The sequence below is a fragment of the Aquarana catesbeiana genome, linkage group LG13 (genome assembly GCF_042186555.1).
Source record: "Aquarana catesbeiana isolate 2022-GZ linkage group LG13, ASM4218655v1, whole genome shotgun sequence".
NCBI classification, from domain to species: Eukaryota; Metazoa; Chordata; class Amphibia; order Anura; family Ranidae; genus Aquarana; species Aquarana catesbeiana.
The window spans coordinates 28918938-28936496 of NC_133336.1; the positions used below are offsets into that span (position 1 = coordinate 28918938).

The window sequence follows — 17559 nt, forward strand, 5'->3', positions numbered from 1 at the left end:
ACGTTCGGAAATACTCAGTTCCCGAGGGTTTCCGAGTTCAGCTGAGCTGTCCCCAAGTATTTCTGCGGCTCTCCGGCGCCCCCCCTAACCTCTGGCCACATGTGGTATTGCATGCAATAGAAGTCAATGCTCAACGAATTATCCTCGTTTCCATTGACTTCTATGGGGAAACTTTGATATTCGAGTGCTTTGGATTACAAGCATTCTCCTGGAATAGATTATGCTCGTAATCTAAGGTTTAACTGTATCTGGCTGATTTCCTAGCCGCTAACGTCCAGGTGAACAGACCAGAAGCGACGGAATACTCGTCGTTTCCAGGGTCACAAAGGAACAACGTCAGTACCTCTTGTTTTCTCTTTTCTGTGCAGGCGGACGGGGGTTGGGACCCCCTTCCACCACCCACAGATGTGATTGATCGGCTATTTAGCCACTCGAATCACTTAGGAATCGCCGGCGGAGAATTTTCATACCGGGATGATGTCTGCAGGTGCCCGGTATAACCATGGACGTCCTCCCGGCAATGTTTATGAGCCTTTCTGACTTTTTTAACTAAAAACACCCTCCCACCCTATGTAATGAAGAGGGGGAGCAGTTCTGTAGTTCTAACCTAAGGCAGCAATACTGCTTCTCCATGTCACCCTAGAACAGAATGTGTGTTACTGGCAGGATCACTAGGTAAAAATAAAGAGGGGGGTTTACAAAAGAGATTGTATGCAGGCACAACATCGAAGGACTGCTAAGCTGCAATAGATTACATTTTTGTTCTAGCGTTTACATATACTTTAAGAGATGTGGCGGTAGCAATACTACCTTTTGCTTATCAGTGCATTAAAATATCTTGTAGTCAGCTGATTTGAAGTCCAGATCTTCTGTGGTGTGCCATAAAAATGTTCTCACCCAGTGTCAGGAGACCAGCGACTTCCATTCTATCACAATAGAGGTGCTTGTGTGTCCAGCCCCACTTCCTGTCCCGCTGTAGAGTCAGCACTCTTCTGTCCAGGGAACAGGAAGTTCTATAGAATTGTGTCCCTGCTCATGTCAGAACACGGCTCTTACTTGGTTTCCCACACGCTATATTACACTTTGGGGGCTTTCACTAATTTAATAATGTGTGCAAAGCACTTTTATCACTTAGATACTTTGTCAAAGGAGCTAAAACCACAGGTTCTCTTTAAAGTTTCACCTTTTAAAAAACTAACAAATGCACGTTTTTTTTTTCCTGGTAAAAAAAAAGTGCATTTATCTTCTTTTTTTTTTTTCTTTTTTTTTTTTTTTTCTTCTTCTTCTGAGGAGCCAGCAGAGCATTGAACCCGCCATCAGCAGATGATGGGTGCAATGCAGCGCTTCTGCAGACCTTCAGGATAATTGTATACCCGTATTTTCAATATGGGCAGGCAGTTATTTAAAGAGGAACTGCAGCCTGCTCACATGATTTGTTATAAAAACATCCTTGTCATTCTGAAGCTTCCCTCCAACCACTTTGCATATTATTTTAAATATACTGTTATTCTGTACTTGTCAAATATGCTGCAGAAATCTCCCTCCACTGAGTCTGGCTGCGGCCATTTTAACTGTGGGCAGCTGAAGCTACTGCCTGTTCTCTTTCTGGATTTACACAGAGGCACACCTCCAGCTCTGCAGCTCTCATTGGCCCTCTTATGATTCATCCCCCTCCCTTCCTTGCAAACTCTCACAGGAGTGAAGGAGAGGTGGTGTCATAAGCCTAGGCTAATGACCAGACAAGAAACAGGAAGTGGGCTGTATAAGGTATTTACTGGCAGAAAAAAAATGTTTTACTACCCAAAGATAAAACAACAAGGGCAGAAGATTTAATAGATGGAAAGATGAAAAAATGACTGAAGGTCCGCTTTAAGGAAGATCAATGAACTACGAGAGCGCTCACCAGGGCCCTCACAGATCAGTGAGAACTACAAGCCACCGCAATGGCTGATGGTACTTGCAGTCTGTCTATTCACAGGAAACTGCGATTGACTGACGCGACCTTGTGGGCGGGGCCCTGCGGATGAACTGTTTTTCCAATTGTGACAGTGGGTGCAAGGAAGAGGATCCCCCACCCACTGGCCCAGGTGGGGGGGGAGGGGGGATTGGGTGCATGCTGAACATGTTGCACCCTAAATACAAGTGTAGCTTGTTCAGAAAGGCGATCGTAGCTATTAAAGAGACTGTCACTGGGCAAAGGGGAAAATCTGCAGGTTTGAAGTGCATGCAGATAACTGCCGCGACCCCCCAAATCTTCTTGTCTTCTCCAAATCTGTATGTTTCAAGTGCAGACACCCAGAGGAGCTCACAAGAATAACTGTAGGACTGCAGGAGATTGTTGAGATTTGCTAAATAGTAGGGTTGCCTCGATACCAGTATCGGTATTCGCTACGAGTACTGCAAATGCTCCGATACCTAAAACCAATACCTTTTGCGCTTCAATTTGACCCCATACAAAATGAATAGGCTCAAATCGCACTGCAAAGGATCGCATGTGATTTGAGAAGCAATGCCGTGCGATTCTTGTCGGAATCACATGCGGTTTCCCCTACCGCTTCTTTGTGAACCACAGTCATAGTGACTTCAGCCTGGGTTCACACAGGAGCAGTATGGGAAACTGCATGCGATTTGGACAGGAATCACACTGCATTCCTGTTCAAATCACATGCGATTCTTTGCAGTGCAATTTGACACCATTTATTCTTTATGGGATCCATTCGCACCACAAAGGTATCCGGTAATTGGTATCAGTGAGTACTTGAGCACAAGTATTGGTAATAAACTGTATTGGTGCAACCCTACTAGATGAAGACATGCATGTTGGCACCTCTGGGTGTCTCTACTTCAATCCTACAGATTTGTCCAAGACCAGAAGATTTGGGGGCTTCTACAAGTATCTGCAGGACCTTTACACCCGCAGCAGTTTGTCTCCTCACTCTCTTCAAACCCTTACCTACAATTTTGGCGCAGAGGAGTGTCTTTCGATCGGTCACCTTTGTGCAGATGTAGGGTCGAGCAACAGGTTCACTTAAATACTATGTGTGATATTTTTTTTTTTTTCCAGCCCAAGGCTCATCAGCTAGCGATAAAGACTTTCACAAGCCCCACTCAGTGTTCCCACTGTACCTCACTCATGGTCGGGATTTTACGGCAAGGCTACGCCTGCGAAGGTTTGTATTTTCACCATCGAAATCCATATAATTTGGGCATTTCAGAAGTGTCACTGTATCTGAAAAGTTAGAAATAATTGCTAGTGGTGTTCTGCACTTGCATATTTTTTGTTAAGTTTATTTAGATTTGTAATTTGGTTTCCTTGTTTGTTCTTATGGCCAGTTCACACCATAGAAACGCTGTCCGGATGTGTTCCAGATAGTGACGGCCCGTGCATTGTGGGCGCAAGGGCACTGCCCACCTATCCCTTCTGCCACCTCCCTATCCATGCGCCCGGCCCCTTTCAGGACACCGGATGCATGGACTCCTATGCCGGGGGCAGGAGGGGGTTTATTTTATTTTTTTTTGAAGCACCTGATTAGAGCCAGAGGCTCTAATAGGCTTCAAAAAAGGGTGGGCTTGGGGCACAGAGAGTGCGTCCTGATCCCACTCAATTGTGTGCCCATAGCGAATGAATTTTCGCTGTTTTCACACCGCATTGCCTCCCCACCAATCTGGAGGCAGGTCAGTGAGACCTGTTTGGGGGGGTGGGGGTGTGAGCGTGAGCAGGGTGTCCTGGCAGGGACACTGGCAGCATATATGATTGGCACACTGGCAGAATTTGATGGGCACACTGGCGGAATTTGGGCACACTGGTGGAATTTGATGGGCACACTGGCTGCAATTGATTTCTTTTCAAAAAATTTTGAGCACCAGCCTCCACTGGTTCCAGATGCTTTTCTCCATGCAAGTTTTTGTTGCGTTCCAGTGCGTTTTTGATGCAGTTCAGTGCACACCCCCCCCCCCCTTTTTTTTTTTTCTTAACCTTAAATAAGGACATGTGTGTTCCAGTGTGTTTTTTATGCTTTTTACAGCATTCCAGTATAGTCCAGTGCAGGAAAAATGCAGAATGTTCTACTTTTTTTTTTTTTTTTTTTTTTTTACTGGAACTGCAAGCACTAGTGTGAGCTATGCCATTGAAAATCATATAACCTACTTTCCATGCGTTTTTATTGCAGAAAAAAAATGCACTGGACTGCATGTGGTGTGAACTGGCCGCTAATGAGGAGGTTCTATAATTGCTGCTTCTGCTCCCCTGTTCTTAACCTGCAGCCTCTACTGCAAAACATAGCCAAGTGTCTAACCTTGCAACCTAGTTAAAGTATATGTGAACCCTCTCCTTGTAAAACAACCCATTCAATTTAAAATACAAATGAAAGTAGTGGTGCAGAATGAACTGCACTGCAACAGGAGTTACCCTGAGGATAACAGGAGTGCAGTTCATTCTGCACTCCTGTGACCCGTTTTCAGCAGACAGCGGGCTGACGCCACAGAGCCGGTCCATGCTGGGGAAAGATCGTGACCATATGGTCAGGATCCGCCCATATGCCTGGACCGGCACCCGGCTCAGCCTCTCAGCATGCCACGAGAGCCTGATCTGGCCACTAATGCCTCCTCCACATCCCAGCACTCCAGTGAGCACTGGAGGGGCAGAGCAGAGAGCCGGTGACTAACAGCCACCAGCTCTTTGCTCAGGGAGCTGTGAGAACGGAGTAATCGGCAGTGTTAGATTGCTCAGTTCTCAGTGTTAGAGCCGGCGGAGGACAGATGCAGCATCTGTCTAAGTATCCCCCCCCCCCCCCAAAAAAAAAACACTGCTTCATTATTGCTAAATACATGGTGTCAGTTTATTTATTTTATTATTAAACCATAAAAACAAAAATGCAAAACAAATGTATACAAATGGCAAATTGATATAGCACCTCATCAGTATCTACTCTTGTTGGCTTTAGACTATAGCGTACAAACTGTACTTACAAACCTGCACACTCTAGAGCCAAATTGCTCAGGCAGATGATTGTACTGGTATGTTTACCTTTGGAAGTGGTGCAAATACAGATCTGTGATGCCTGAAAGGTGAAGTGTGCAAATGAAAAAAAAAAAGAAAAAAAAACATACCCGTATTTTTCGCTCCATAAGACACACCTAGGTTTTAGAGGAGGAAAACAAGAAAAAAAATATTCTGAACCAAATGGTGCACTAAAATATTTTATTATACTAATACTACTATAGGTGGGTGGTGGACACACAGCAATACCAACCCCCCTATCAAATCAGCTCAGCTACACTATACTTGGTTGGTGGTGGTGGACACAGCAACCTCCCCCCCCCCTTCACAGAATAGCTCTGGGGTGGCAGGGCAGACACAAACACCCCTTCAGCCTCTTAAACACCATCTCAGGTGACTGGGCGGTGGATACCATGCCAGCCCACACCTCCCACCCCCTTATAACCAGCTCACCTCAGGCAGCGGAGGACATTGCCATTGCAATCGACAACCCCCTCACCCGGTGGGCGACTGGCTGGCTCTCAGCCTCAGATACGCCCAGGCGGGGCGGCAGCTAGGAAGGTCTGGAGGACTGGGGACACAGTTTGCAGCAGCAGCTGCAGATGGGAGGGGCAGGAAGTGACAGACTGGACCAGGCCACGGCGCCGGGGGGGGGGGGGGGGTTCAGGCTGAAAAAAACTACCAAAGGGAGCAGCCAAGGCTCACGGGATGTTGTCACCTCTGGCGGGTGTCACCTGACCTGGGTGCGGAGCGCACCCCCATAGCGACACCACTGATACCCCCCACGTTTTGGCACCCGGGGTGGACTGCTCCCCCTTGGTATACCTCTGCCAGGATGCACCTCACATCCTGTCCTCTCTCTCCTCCACAGAGAAGCTGAGCACCGGTATTCTGACACAGCGATGGGGGGAGGCTGGTCAGTATTCGCACCATAAGACGCAGGGACATTTCCCCCCATTTTTTTTGGGGGGGGGGGGTGTCTTATTGAGCGAAAAATAAGGTACATACCTGCTACAGCATCAGTCCAGTGATGCAAGCTGTTATCCGCTGGCTCTATACTTAAGAACTGAGCAGTTACATGACCGCTAATCACTCAGTTCTCTGAGCAGAGGGCAGCGACGGTCGGTCACCAATCTGTGTTCTCACCAGAGTGCCAGGCAGAAGAGGGGGCGGGAGTGGCTGGCTCAGGCTTTCAGCGGCATGCTGAAAGGTTGAGCCAGCTTGCCTGTTGGGCATCTGGGTGGATCCTGTCATTGTCGGGATCCCTCCTGAGTCTGGAGTGGCTCTGTGATGTCTGCTGCTAAACGGGGCTTTAGCCCACTGTCTGCTGAATCTGGGTCACAGTAGAGCCCAAATAAGTGCCCTCCTGTGTCTCACATGAGAAGTATGGCCAAAAGATTGGCCATATTGTTCTCTGAACTCAGGACTCCAGCTCTGCAAGAGAAGAGTGCACAGTATTGGTTCTCTTGTTATATATGATGAGAATGCAGCACGGAGAGGGGAGATTCCTATAGATGTGGATTCAATTTAATGTTCCTTTTTTTTTTTTTTTCTTCTTTTTATCCAGTGTGTCCTTTTTCTTGTCACGTGTCATGTAAAGACAGTTCTCCTCAAGTGTGTCCAATCCCAGCAGAACAGTCCAAGAGACCACTTGGAGTGGATGTACAGCGTGGTATTGGGACTGCCTACAAGGGCTATGTCAGGGTAAGCAACCTCAAGGGGTGATATATGCACCATTACACTGTTTTTAGTATTCAGTGGATTTAATATGTAATAAAAACTTTGATCCCTCAAATATGTGTAAATATTACCGTAACACAAGCAACACGGCTGACCTCAACAGTCCTTATATACAAATGAGTAAAGTCGATGGTTGCAGCACTCAATTTATTGAATAAAGTATTACTGATAGTGTTGTCTATGGATACACAAGCTCTATGGGACACTATACTACAAAATACTCCCACAAATGCGGGCCATTGATTGCAACCAAGATTTGTTCATTTGCACACACAGTATTTTTCCTAACAAACTAATTGAAGACCATGTTGCAAAAATGAATACACCCCCCAATGAAAGTCTTAGGAGCAAAGCTACATTTTGGGCAACAACATCTTAACTAACAAGAATTTAAGGCGAATCTAATTATTCATTAACCACCTCAATACAGGGCTCTTTCACCCCCTTCCTGCCCAAGCCATTTTTTTCAGTTTTCAGCGCTGTCGCACTTTGAATGACAATTGCGCGGTCATGTTACACTGCACCCTAATGAAATTTTTATCATTTTTTCCCCACAAATAGAGCTTTCTTTTGGTGGTATTTGATCACCTCTGCGGTTTTTATTTATTGCGTTATAAACAAAAGAATAGGGACAATTTTGAAAAAACACAATATTTTTTACTTTTTGCTATAATAAATATCCAATTTTTTTTTTTAACAAATTTTTTCCTCAGTTTAGGTCGATACATATTCTTCTACATATTTTTGGTTAAAAAAAATTGCGATAAGCGTATATTGATTGGTTTGCGCAAAAGTTATAGCTCTACAAAATAGGGGATATATTTATAGCATTTTTATTTATTTTTTACTAGTAATGGCGGCGATCTGCGATTTTTATTGGGACTGCGATATTGCAGCGGACATATCGGACACTTTTGACACATTTTTGGGACCATTCACATTTATACAGCGGTCCGTGCTATAAAAATGCATTGATTACTGTGTAAATGTGACTGGCAGGGGTTAACACTAGGGGGCGATCGAGGGGTTAATGTATGACCTAGGGAGGTGATTCTAACTGGGGGGGAGGGGACTCACTAGGGGAGGAGACCGATCGGTGTCCCTATGTACAAGGGACACACCATCGGTCTCCTCTCCTCTCTGACAGGATGTGGATCTGTGTTTACATGCACAGATCCACGGTCCTGCTCTGTTACCCGGCAATCGCGGGTGCCCGGCGGACATCGCGGCCGCCGTGTACGCGCACCGGGTCCCGAGCGACGCAACGCCTAGTGGCTCGGGAGGGCGATCACGTCATGTGACGTCCGCCCAGAACAACAGAAGCCTCGTCCCACCGTCATATGACGGTGGCTTAGTGGTTAAAGTGGTTGTAGACCTGCATAGCATACTAGCTCATTATGTAATACTCGCCTGAGATCAAAGCCCCCCGCTGCGGTACACAGCACTGGCCAGCGACATCGCTCCCAGAGTTACTTCTGGGTATCGTGGCTCTGGCACTGTGATTGGCCCGCACCACCATCACGTCACTTCCGCGCATGCGTTCGAGAGCCGGCGATAATGGCACACTCACTGAAGCAAACGGCACGTACGTGCCATTGCTTCAGTGCGCATGTTCCGATGACGACAGCACAGGCAGATACAGGGGATATCTCCTAAACTGTGCGGGTTGCTTTTTTTTTGCTCTGTGCAAAACCACTACACAGAGCAGGTAAGAATAACATGTTTAGTCTTTTTTTGTTTAGTTTTTTTAAACAACCAAGGTTTTAATAGCTCTTTAGAGAATTAAGGCCCCAATGCCAGCAGGACCTGATAAAGCATATATTTTATTGTCACTGCTAATAAACAATAGGTGGCTTGGCATTAAATGGGTAATGTTAAGTAGTGACGTAGTGGTCTCTCCACAGAATAACTTGTATGCACATTATACCAGAAACAGAAGTCTTTTATGATGTGGACTCGCTGTGGGCGGCCACAAAGAGTTTAAAGGATTTTAAAGTCAGAAGGTTTTTTATCTTAATGCATTCTATGCATTAAGATTAAAAGACTTCTGTGTGCAACAGCCCCCCTCTTACTTACCTGAGCCCCATCTCTCTTCAACGATGTCCATGAGTGCTTCAGCAATCCCTCCTGATTGGCTGAGACACAGCAGCGATGCCATTGGCTCCCGCTGCTTTCAATCGATCAGTGAGCCTATTAGGAGAGAGGGGGGGCTCCATGTCTGAATGGACACATAGTCCATGAGTGTCTCGGCCATCCGAGACTCTCCCTCGTGATTGGCTAAGACACAGCAGCGGTGCCATTGGCTCCCGCCGCAGTCAGTCAGCCAATCAGGAGAGAGAGAGGGGGCGGGAACGGGCTGCGGATCTGTGTCTGAATGGACCCACGGAGCTGTGACTCGGCTCAGGTGCCCCCATAGCAAGCTGCTTACTGTGGTGGCACTCAACAGGAGGAAGGGGCTAGGAGCACAGAAGAGGGACCTGAAAAAAGGAGGGTCCGGGTTGCTCTGTGCAAATCCACTGCACAGAGCAGGTAAGTATAACATGTTTGTTATTTTTATTGAAAAAAAAAAATACACTTTACAATCACTTTCAATAGCAGAAGCTTCTTATACTTTCTGAGATTGTATCCATTTGTCTTAATCCTAATTCATATAAATAACAATAGCCTTTGTAAAGCTGTTTCTGAAATAAATCCTTTTATCTCACAGATCCCAAAGCCCACTGGAGTGAAGAAGGGTTGGCAGAGGGCGTACGCAGTGGTGTGCGATTGTAAGCTCTTCTTGTACGACGTTCCAGAAGGGAAGTCCATGCAGCCCGGGGTGGTCGCCAGCCAGGTTGTGGATCTAAGGTGGGCGGTTTCTCCGCACTTCATAGAACAGCTTAGTAGGTGATCTCCAGGGATGACCCAAATTAACCCCCAAACCCTCCCTCCCCAAATTCACATTCTTCTGTTTGTTTGCTTTAATCAGAGATGAAGAGTTTTCTGTGAGCTCGGTCTTGGCATCGGATGTCATACATGCAACCCGCAAGGACATTCCCTGCATATTTAGGGTACGTGTAATGCGGAATCTTTTCTTACTCTTAAAAGTACAACACTGGTGTTCGTGACAGAAGCGCGAAGAGTACCTCTTATTTGTAATTAAAGAATTAGTTCTGGTTTGTTTCGTTGGCTGGGCTGACGTGTGAGCCGTGTTTATCTTGCATTTTGACAGATTAATTGAGTCAAGTTTTACCTGTTGGATCATCTGAGTGGAAAGCTGATTGACAGATATGTCTGCTGACTGAATTGTCGAGTACAGAATTAGTCAGCAAAAAGCCATATAGACAGGGCTCGACAAATTCCAGGTGCCAGGTACCCATGGCGATTAAAAAAATTGCGTCTTGCTGCCTGGGATTTTGTCAGCCCATTCACTGTTGCAGGGATGTACAATTTGTATCGCCCGATGCCTGGGACATGCAGTACCGGGCAGGTACTTTTTTTTTTTTTTTACATTTAGCCCTGCTTATGGGCAAGCAGCAGGGCTCACTTGTCATGTGGACGCATTCAGGTGGCTCCGCTGCCACCCCTTTGCTTCCATACATGTGGGTAAAGTGCCCGGTAAAGGATGTAATGCAGTGCAATGTGCATTACATTAAGTAGAGCAGAGGGGAGATGTGCAGGGTCTGAAGAGAAGAGAACCTGTCACCAAAAAGTCATCACATAGGAGAATTTTTTGTCCCCTATGTGATGGGGAAAAAAAAAAAGTTAAAGCAGAGTTCCACCCAAAAATGGAGCTTCCGCTTTAAGGGAAGGTGACCCCCTGACATGCCACATTTGGCATGTCAATTTTTTTTGGGGGGGGGGGGCGGAAACCCTCTTTTTAGATGGATCCAGCTCCCACTTCACACCTCACAGGTCCCAGATGATTGCCTGGCCAGTCACAGCACGCGGTGCGGCTCGCACATACGCAGTGCGTGCCCGGCTGTGAAGCCTCACCCTGGCACCCACAGCAGAGAGGAGGGGAAGAGGAGCGGGGCTTCATTCCCCCGCATCGCTAGACCCTGGGACAGGCAAGTGTCTGATTATTAAAAGTCAGCAGCTGCAGTATTTGTAGCTGCTGACTTTTAATTTTTTTTTTTAAATTGGAACTCCCCTTTAAGTAAAAAAAAAAAAAATTTTTCTTAAAGGGGTTGTAAACCCTCAAGGTTTCTCACCTTAAAGGGGTTGTAAAGGTAAAAATTTTTTCACCTTAATGCATTCTATGCATTAAGGTGAAAAAACTTATGACAATACCGCCGCCCCAAGCCCCCCCGTTTTACTTACCTGACGCCTCGAAAGTCAGCTTCACGTTCCCGACATCTATTCCTCCGCTCACCCTGGCCGCTGATTGGCTACAGTGGATGGATTGGAAGCAGCGCAGCCATTGGCTCGCGCTGCTGTCAATCACATCCAATGACGCGGCGCGCTGGGGGGCGGGGCCGAGTGATACAGTGAGCGGCTATAGCCGCCGGCTGTATCACGGGAGCGCGCCCGCAAGCACTAACCACCATGCGAGGGAGCTCGCATTAAGGTGGTTAATGCTTGCGGGCAGGAGCTGAAACAGCCGCCGAGGGACCCCAGAAGACCAGGTTCGGGGCCACTCTGTGCAGAACGAGCTGCACAGTGAAGGTAAGTATAACATGTTTGTTATTTAAAAAAAAAAAAATTTTTACCTTTACAACCCCTTTAATATATCACCAGTAACATTAATACAGTGATCAGTGATAATACTATACACTGTCATGGCTGGGAAGAGGTTAACATCTAGGGAAATCAAGAGGTTAAATGTGTGCCTAACTGTAATATGTGTTGCTTTTACTAAGATCTCTCAGTTTCTCACCCCAAAACTGACAGACCATTCCTTCTGCACAGAGCTCTGTATTGTTTACCAGCTCTGGGCTGTGATTGGACACAGTTGTTCAGCAGGTCCCGGCCGCTGATTGTACACAACGGGGCTGACAGGTTCCCACTGTGTACAATCACACCAGATGCACGCGCCCGAAACCCGAAAGTAAGCAGCGATGTACAAGTATGTCGCTTTGTCTACAGCAGCCACCCATCTACAGTACATTGCAGGTGGGTGGTTGACGATATCCTTATGTTAAAAAATAATTCATACACATCCACTTCTTGAAAGAAGTGGGGATGTGTGTATGTATATGTGTGTGTATATGTATAAATATATATATATATATTATATATATTTTTTAATTAATATATAGAAGTTTACAAATAAATAAGTTTGCATAAAAATAAATAAATAATAAAAATAAATAAAAAAAATAAGTTTACAAATTTTGGTAGCAAACAGTCTATTTCTACACACACAGGCTACCTGGGGTTTCTCAAGTCATGGCCTGTAGTATCCAGAATGACATAATAGATGCTCTTTTGGAGGCACAATGAAAGTTTAATTTTAAAAATGTTTTTCGATTTGTCTGTCCAGGTGACGGCATCTCTTCTAGGTGCTCCCTCCAAGACCACAGCCTCCCTACTCATCCTGACGGAGAGCGAGCATGAGAAGAGGAAGTGGGTCGGGATCCTAGAGGGGCTGCAAGCGATCTTACAGAAGAACAATCTAAGGAACAAAGTAATACATTGTCCACAAGAAGCCTACGATAGCACTCTGCCTCTCATCAAAACCATTGTGGCAGCAGCTATTATAGGTACATTGATATATGTATTGATATTGTATTAGATGTGTATTATTGGTCATGCTAAGTTATTAGTTAGGGGAATATATGCTAAAGCTGGAGTGTGCAAAATCTGGTGCATTTCTGCATTAAAACCCATCAGCTTCCAGGTTTTATTGTGAAAACGTAATTGAATAAGCTGAAGTTAGAAGCGGATTGGCTATCATGCACAGCTGCACCAGTTTTAGTAAGTCTCCCCCTTAGTGATTTCCTATATCAGTTTTATCCTTTCTAGTTAAGAAAAAAGATTAGTTGGTTTGCAACTTTCATCTCATTTAACGTCCCCTGGAAAGCCGAGGGTTGTCTGAAATGCACCTTGAAAAAAGTTAATGCACTATTTTTTTTTCTCTCTGGTAGATCGGGACCGGATAGCTGTTGGGACAGAAGAAGGACTGTATGTAATAGAGGTTACAAGAGATGGTGAGTTTAGCATTCTACTGCTCCCACGTAACAATGCAAATTCCCTTCTATCTTAAACTGATTTTTAGTGAAGGCCCCCCCCCATCAGTTCTTGCTAACAGTCTTTTCCAGGAGTGATGGGCCACTAGAAAATAATGAATCAAAGTCAGATGTGGGTTTGTAGAAAACAGCTTGAACCTGCAGGATATGAAGTTGCAGCGATGCCCCCTTTTTGAAATCCTTTAGGAGCGCTACATACAGTCAATGCAGCGGAGATGGGGTCTTTATTTCCAACCTCCACACTCAAAATTGGTTCTAGTAACTTCTTTAACTGCTTCTAGCCCAGGCCATTGTAAAATGATAGCCAGGCAGGAACCCCATTGTTCTGGGACGTCCTCCCTTGAACAGGTCATGCTCCAGCGTGATCTGTCACCCGATGTGTCTCCCGGACACAGTGGATGACTGATCATTGTACCAGGCCGCTGCCGGTACCCTGTGATCACTGTGACCAATCGCAACAGATCCCGACAATGGTAAACATTGAATGGCTTCCTTTCATGCCATTCATTGTGTACAATTGTGTTGCTAGCTGTGATTGGTCACAGTGATCACATGGTACAGACAAGCCAATCACCGCCTATCTGTATTATGTGTTTGGCTAAAAGTTTTGCTTATAGTGAAATACACTGATTTGGGTGGTTCTGTTGAACAAAGTGTGTCCGGGGTGATAAAACTTGAGAGGTATTTCGTATGATGGCTGCACCAGATGGCGGAAAACTTGATTCTAAGGTTCAACATCTGGCGTGTTTATCAGACTTATTACCCCTCAGGATGAAGGGGAGACCATTTGAACCTTCAAAATCTGTTGGATTTTTATGATATGATTCTAAATAAAACTGAATCGGGGCTTTATATATTCTGCTTCTGTGATATTTCCACTTGCATACCAAGTCCGCTACTGGAGCAAAGAGCCAACACTGCTCTGCAAAATTCCCTAGTTTAATTGAGGACTTGGACAGGAGGAGAAGATAGAAAGCTGCAGGATCAACCAGGTTTTTTGCAGTATACAGAAAATGAATCTCATAGTGACTGAGTATGAACAGCATGTAATACACCATTTATTGAGAATTTTTTATGATGTGGGTTTGGTGACACTTTAATGTTTGACCACTTTTCAGCATACTCGCCTTCCCCTCCACCGATTTGTTCCAGAAGTATATACTTTCTGTAGTGAATCACGTGACTTGCTCCTTTTTGTCCCATGTGACAGCGCTAGTGCTTGGTAACTGGTCCTGCCAGAACCAACACAGTCACATGAGGGTGGGGAGATTCTTCAGCCCAGTGTAAGCTCCAACTTGGATTGACTCGGGACTAACACTGATTTTTTTTTTTTTTCTTTTCTTTTCATTCCTGGCGGGAAATCAATAATCTCTTAATGTATTATAAGATTCTGAAAGGGGCGGCCTTAAAGTGCGCTGGTTACTTTTTTCCATATACACCAAAGCCTGGATTCAATTTAAAGGAATCCTGCATTTCAAGAAGTATGCTGCCATTGTTGGTTGCCCCCTAAAAATGCTACTTGTCTGGCTTTTTCTCGTACTTTAGTATTTTCTGAGGCACTGACCTGGAGGAAGAATGCAGCAAGTAAAGTTTAAAACTCCATATTTGTATTAGTGAGCAGGTCAGTGACTCGGAAATTAAAGTGTTTGTAACCCTAAAAAAACAGACATAATGTTACTGCCTCTAACACAATTTAATAAATTTTCCAATATTGCTACAGTAAAACCTTGGATTGTGAGCATAATTTATTCCAGGAAACATGCTTGTAATCCAATGTGCTTGTATATAAAAGCGAATTTCCCCAAGAAATAATGGAAACTCAGATGATTCATTCCACAACCATTTATTCATAAGTCCTTCAGTTTATAGTCCATATAAAAAGATGTGATTGCTATATCTAGCAGGAGCTACAGAGTATAAAAGAGAAGAGAGGCAGCTCTAAGTGTAGCAATATGGTTATATTTAGTGAAGGTACAACATTTAGCAACTCACATGGTTGATGATTAAAAGAGGCACATCTAAGTATGTAGGCATCCGGGGTAAAGCTGTCCACATAGACCGTCCTCCACACCGCCGGCTCTCACCGCTGTCAGTCTGCACTCGTGATCGGGAAAACTACCCTGCAGTAGAGCGATCTGAAAGCGAGGCTTGAATCGCTCGTGGAGCGCAGTGTGGAAGGGACGACATTGATGGCGGTGTGGAGGACAGTCTATGTGGACAGTTTTACCCCGGATGCCTGCATACTTAGATGTGTCTGTTTTAATCATCAACCATGTGAGTTGCTAAATGTTTAACCTTCATTAAATGTAACCATATTGCTACACTTAGAGGCTCCTCTCTTCTCTTTTATACTCAGTTGTGACATGACGCTACTTGTATATCAAGACATCACTTGTATATCAAGTCAAAATTTATTTAAAAATTTTGCTTGTCGTGCAAAACGCTCTCAAACCAAGTTACTTTTAAGCCAAGGTTTTACTGTATTTTAATGAGCCCTGACTGTGTTGTGCAATACCTGGTTGATCCAGCCTGTGCACCTCCTCCTGAGAGTAAGCTGACCACACTAGCATGGCTGACGATCCATGCTAGCGTGGTCAGTTTACCTCCTGTGTCATGCTGCTACTAATACAGGCAATGCTGTGCTAGAACAACAGCGTACCTGTATCTTCTGTGTCTGTGGAAAGCCACACCCCCTCCAGCCGCTACTCCCTTCTTCGCAATCGGCAGGGGGAAATGACCTTGCCGTCGGGTCTGACTGCTTTTCATTGCTATAGAGACGCAGACGCTCGGCGGCAACGTCATTTCCTGCAATGATGTCACGCCCCGCTCTCTTGGCACGCCCACCATCAGGTTTGTGAATCACTCAGGAGGTTGTGCGATCACATGACCTACAATTTGCCAAGTAATAATGCTAAAGCCTTGGAGATAAGGGGGAAAAAAAACCTGCATTTAGGATACTATAGAATTTATACTTGCAATTTGGAGTCTGTGGTTAGTTGACTTGACAACCACTTTAAAGCAGAGCTCCACCCAAAAGGGGAGGTTCCCACTTTAAAGAGTCGTCCCCCGCTCCTCTTGAAGAATTGGCACTTTTGAGGAGCTGGGGGAGAAGCAGGTACCTGACTTTGACAGGTATCCGCTCCGACTGCCTAAGCGATCGGAAGCGGAAATTCTCCTTCCTGCCACCCAAGTGTCTTCTGGGACACATGACAGTTCCCAGAAGACTGCCCATCCATTCACGATGCGTGGTGCTGCTCACACATGCACAGTGGGCACCCGGCTGTGAAAGCCACAAGCTGTCACAGCCGGGGGCTGATAGTAGAGATACCGGCGGCGAAGAAAAAAAGACGGGGGTGAAACTGGCAGGGGTGAGCACACCGCTGGAACGTGGGACAGGTGAGTGGCTGTTTTTTTTTTTTTTGTTTTTTTAAGTCAGCAGGTACAGGTTTTGTAGCTGCTGACTTTTATTTCTTTCCTCTTTAAGGAAGCTATTTGATCAACAAAATGACCAGGAAACATTTTCAGATGGGTCAATCAGCAATGCTAGCACTTAAAAAAAACAACAGAACACACATTTATTTATTCCTTTAAAATTTTTTTATTTTTTATATTGGTATAACGCTGTGTTTTCTTTCTTTCTAGTGATTGTTCGAGCGGCGGACTGTAAGAAAGTATACCAGATAGAACTGGCCCCCAAAGAAAAGATCGTTGTCCTGGTATGCGGTCGGAATCGGCACGTCCACTTGTTCCCCTGGACTTCTCTGGATGGCTCAGAGGGCAGCTTCGACATGAAATTACCGGAGTCCAAAGGCTGCCAGCTCATCATTACTGGGACACTAAAGAAGTCGCCCTCGTCTTGTTTATTTGTCGCTGTCAAGCGTCAAATCCTTTGCTATGAAATCCAGAGAACTAAACCATTCCATAAAAAGTTCAATGAGATCCTGGCCCCGGGTAACGTTCAGTGGATGGCCCTTTTTAAGGACAAGCTTTGCGTCGGCTACCAGTCTGGGTTCTGCCTGCTAAACATCCATGGAGACGGACAGCCGATCAACCTGGTCAACCCCAACGACCCCTCCTTGGCGTTCCTTTCCCAGCAACCTATGGATGCTCTGTGCGCTGTGGAGCTCGGGAAGGACGAGTACCTGCTTTGCTTCAGTCAGACGGGCGTGTACGTGGACTCACAAGGTCGAAGGTCGCGCTTGCAGGAACTGATGTGGCCAGCCACTCCTGTTGGTTGCAGTACGTACATAATCAGCGTCTTAACTCTGCAGTAGATCGGCCTCGGCTTCTGCACTTGAGCAACTTTCTTTCTGCTACTCTTTAGTGTCTGTTCAGCCATAGGTACAGATGTGCCTGTATTCTCCTAGGGGGCGCTGATCTTGAGGTCTCTGTACATGCTAATCTGCAGAATATGGGTGTAACATGTTACAAAAGGTGAACTTATCCTTTTTAAGGCAAAAGTCCAGCAAGGAACATACTCGGTCTTCCTCCCTAAGGGCACTTTCATACAGGTTCGCTTCAAAACTGCCAGTAAAACGCAATAAGGGTCAGTTCACACCACATGCAGTTTTTTTTTTGCATCAAAAACGCATGGATAGTAGGTTACATGGTTTTCAATGACCTAGTTCATACCATGCGTTCCAGTTCCTG

The 17559-nt window shown here is 45.5% G+C and overlaps 1 protein-coding gene across 2 annotated transcripts in view; it reads left to right on the top strand.

Annotated features, from left to right (window-relative positions):
* The window catches only part of CDC42BPB (CDC42 binding protein kinase beta), a 207285-nt gene that overhangs the window by 169728 nt on the left and 19998 nt on the right, over positions 1 to 17559 (top strand). For both annotated transcript variants that reach the window (XM_073608630.1, XM_073608631.1), the window contains 7 exons: positions 3065 to 3170; positions 6567 to 6703; positions 9447 to 9586; positions 9708 to 9789; positions 12204 to 12423; positions 12808 to 12870; positions 16552 to 17148. In XM_073608630.1, the coding sequence (XP_073464731.1) occupies positions 3065 to 3170; positions 6567 to 6703; positions 9447 to 9586; positions 9708 to 9789; positions 12204 to 12423; positions 12808 to 12870; positions 16552 to 17148 (1345 nt within the window). The remainder of the gene's footprint in view (positions 1 to 3064; positions 3171 to 6566; positions 6704 to 9446; positions 9587 to 9707; positions 9790 to 12203; positions 12424 to 12807; positions 12871 to 16551; positions 17149 to 17559) is intronic.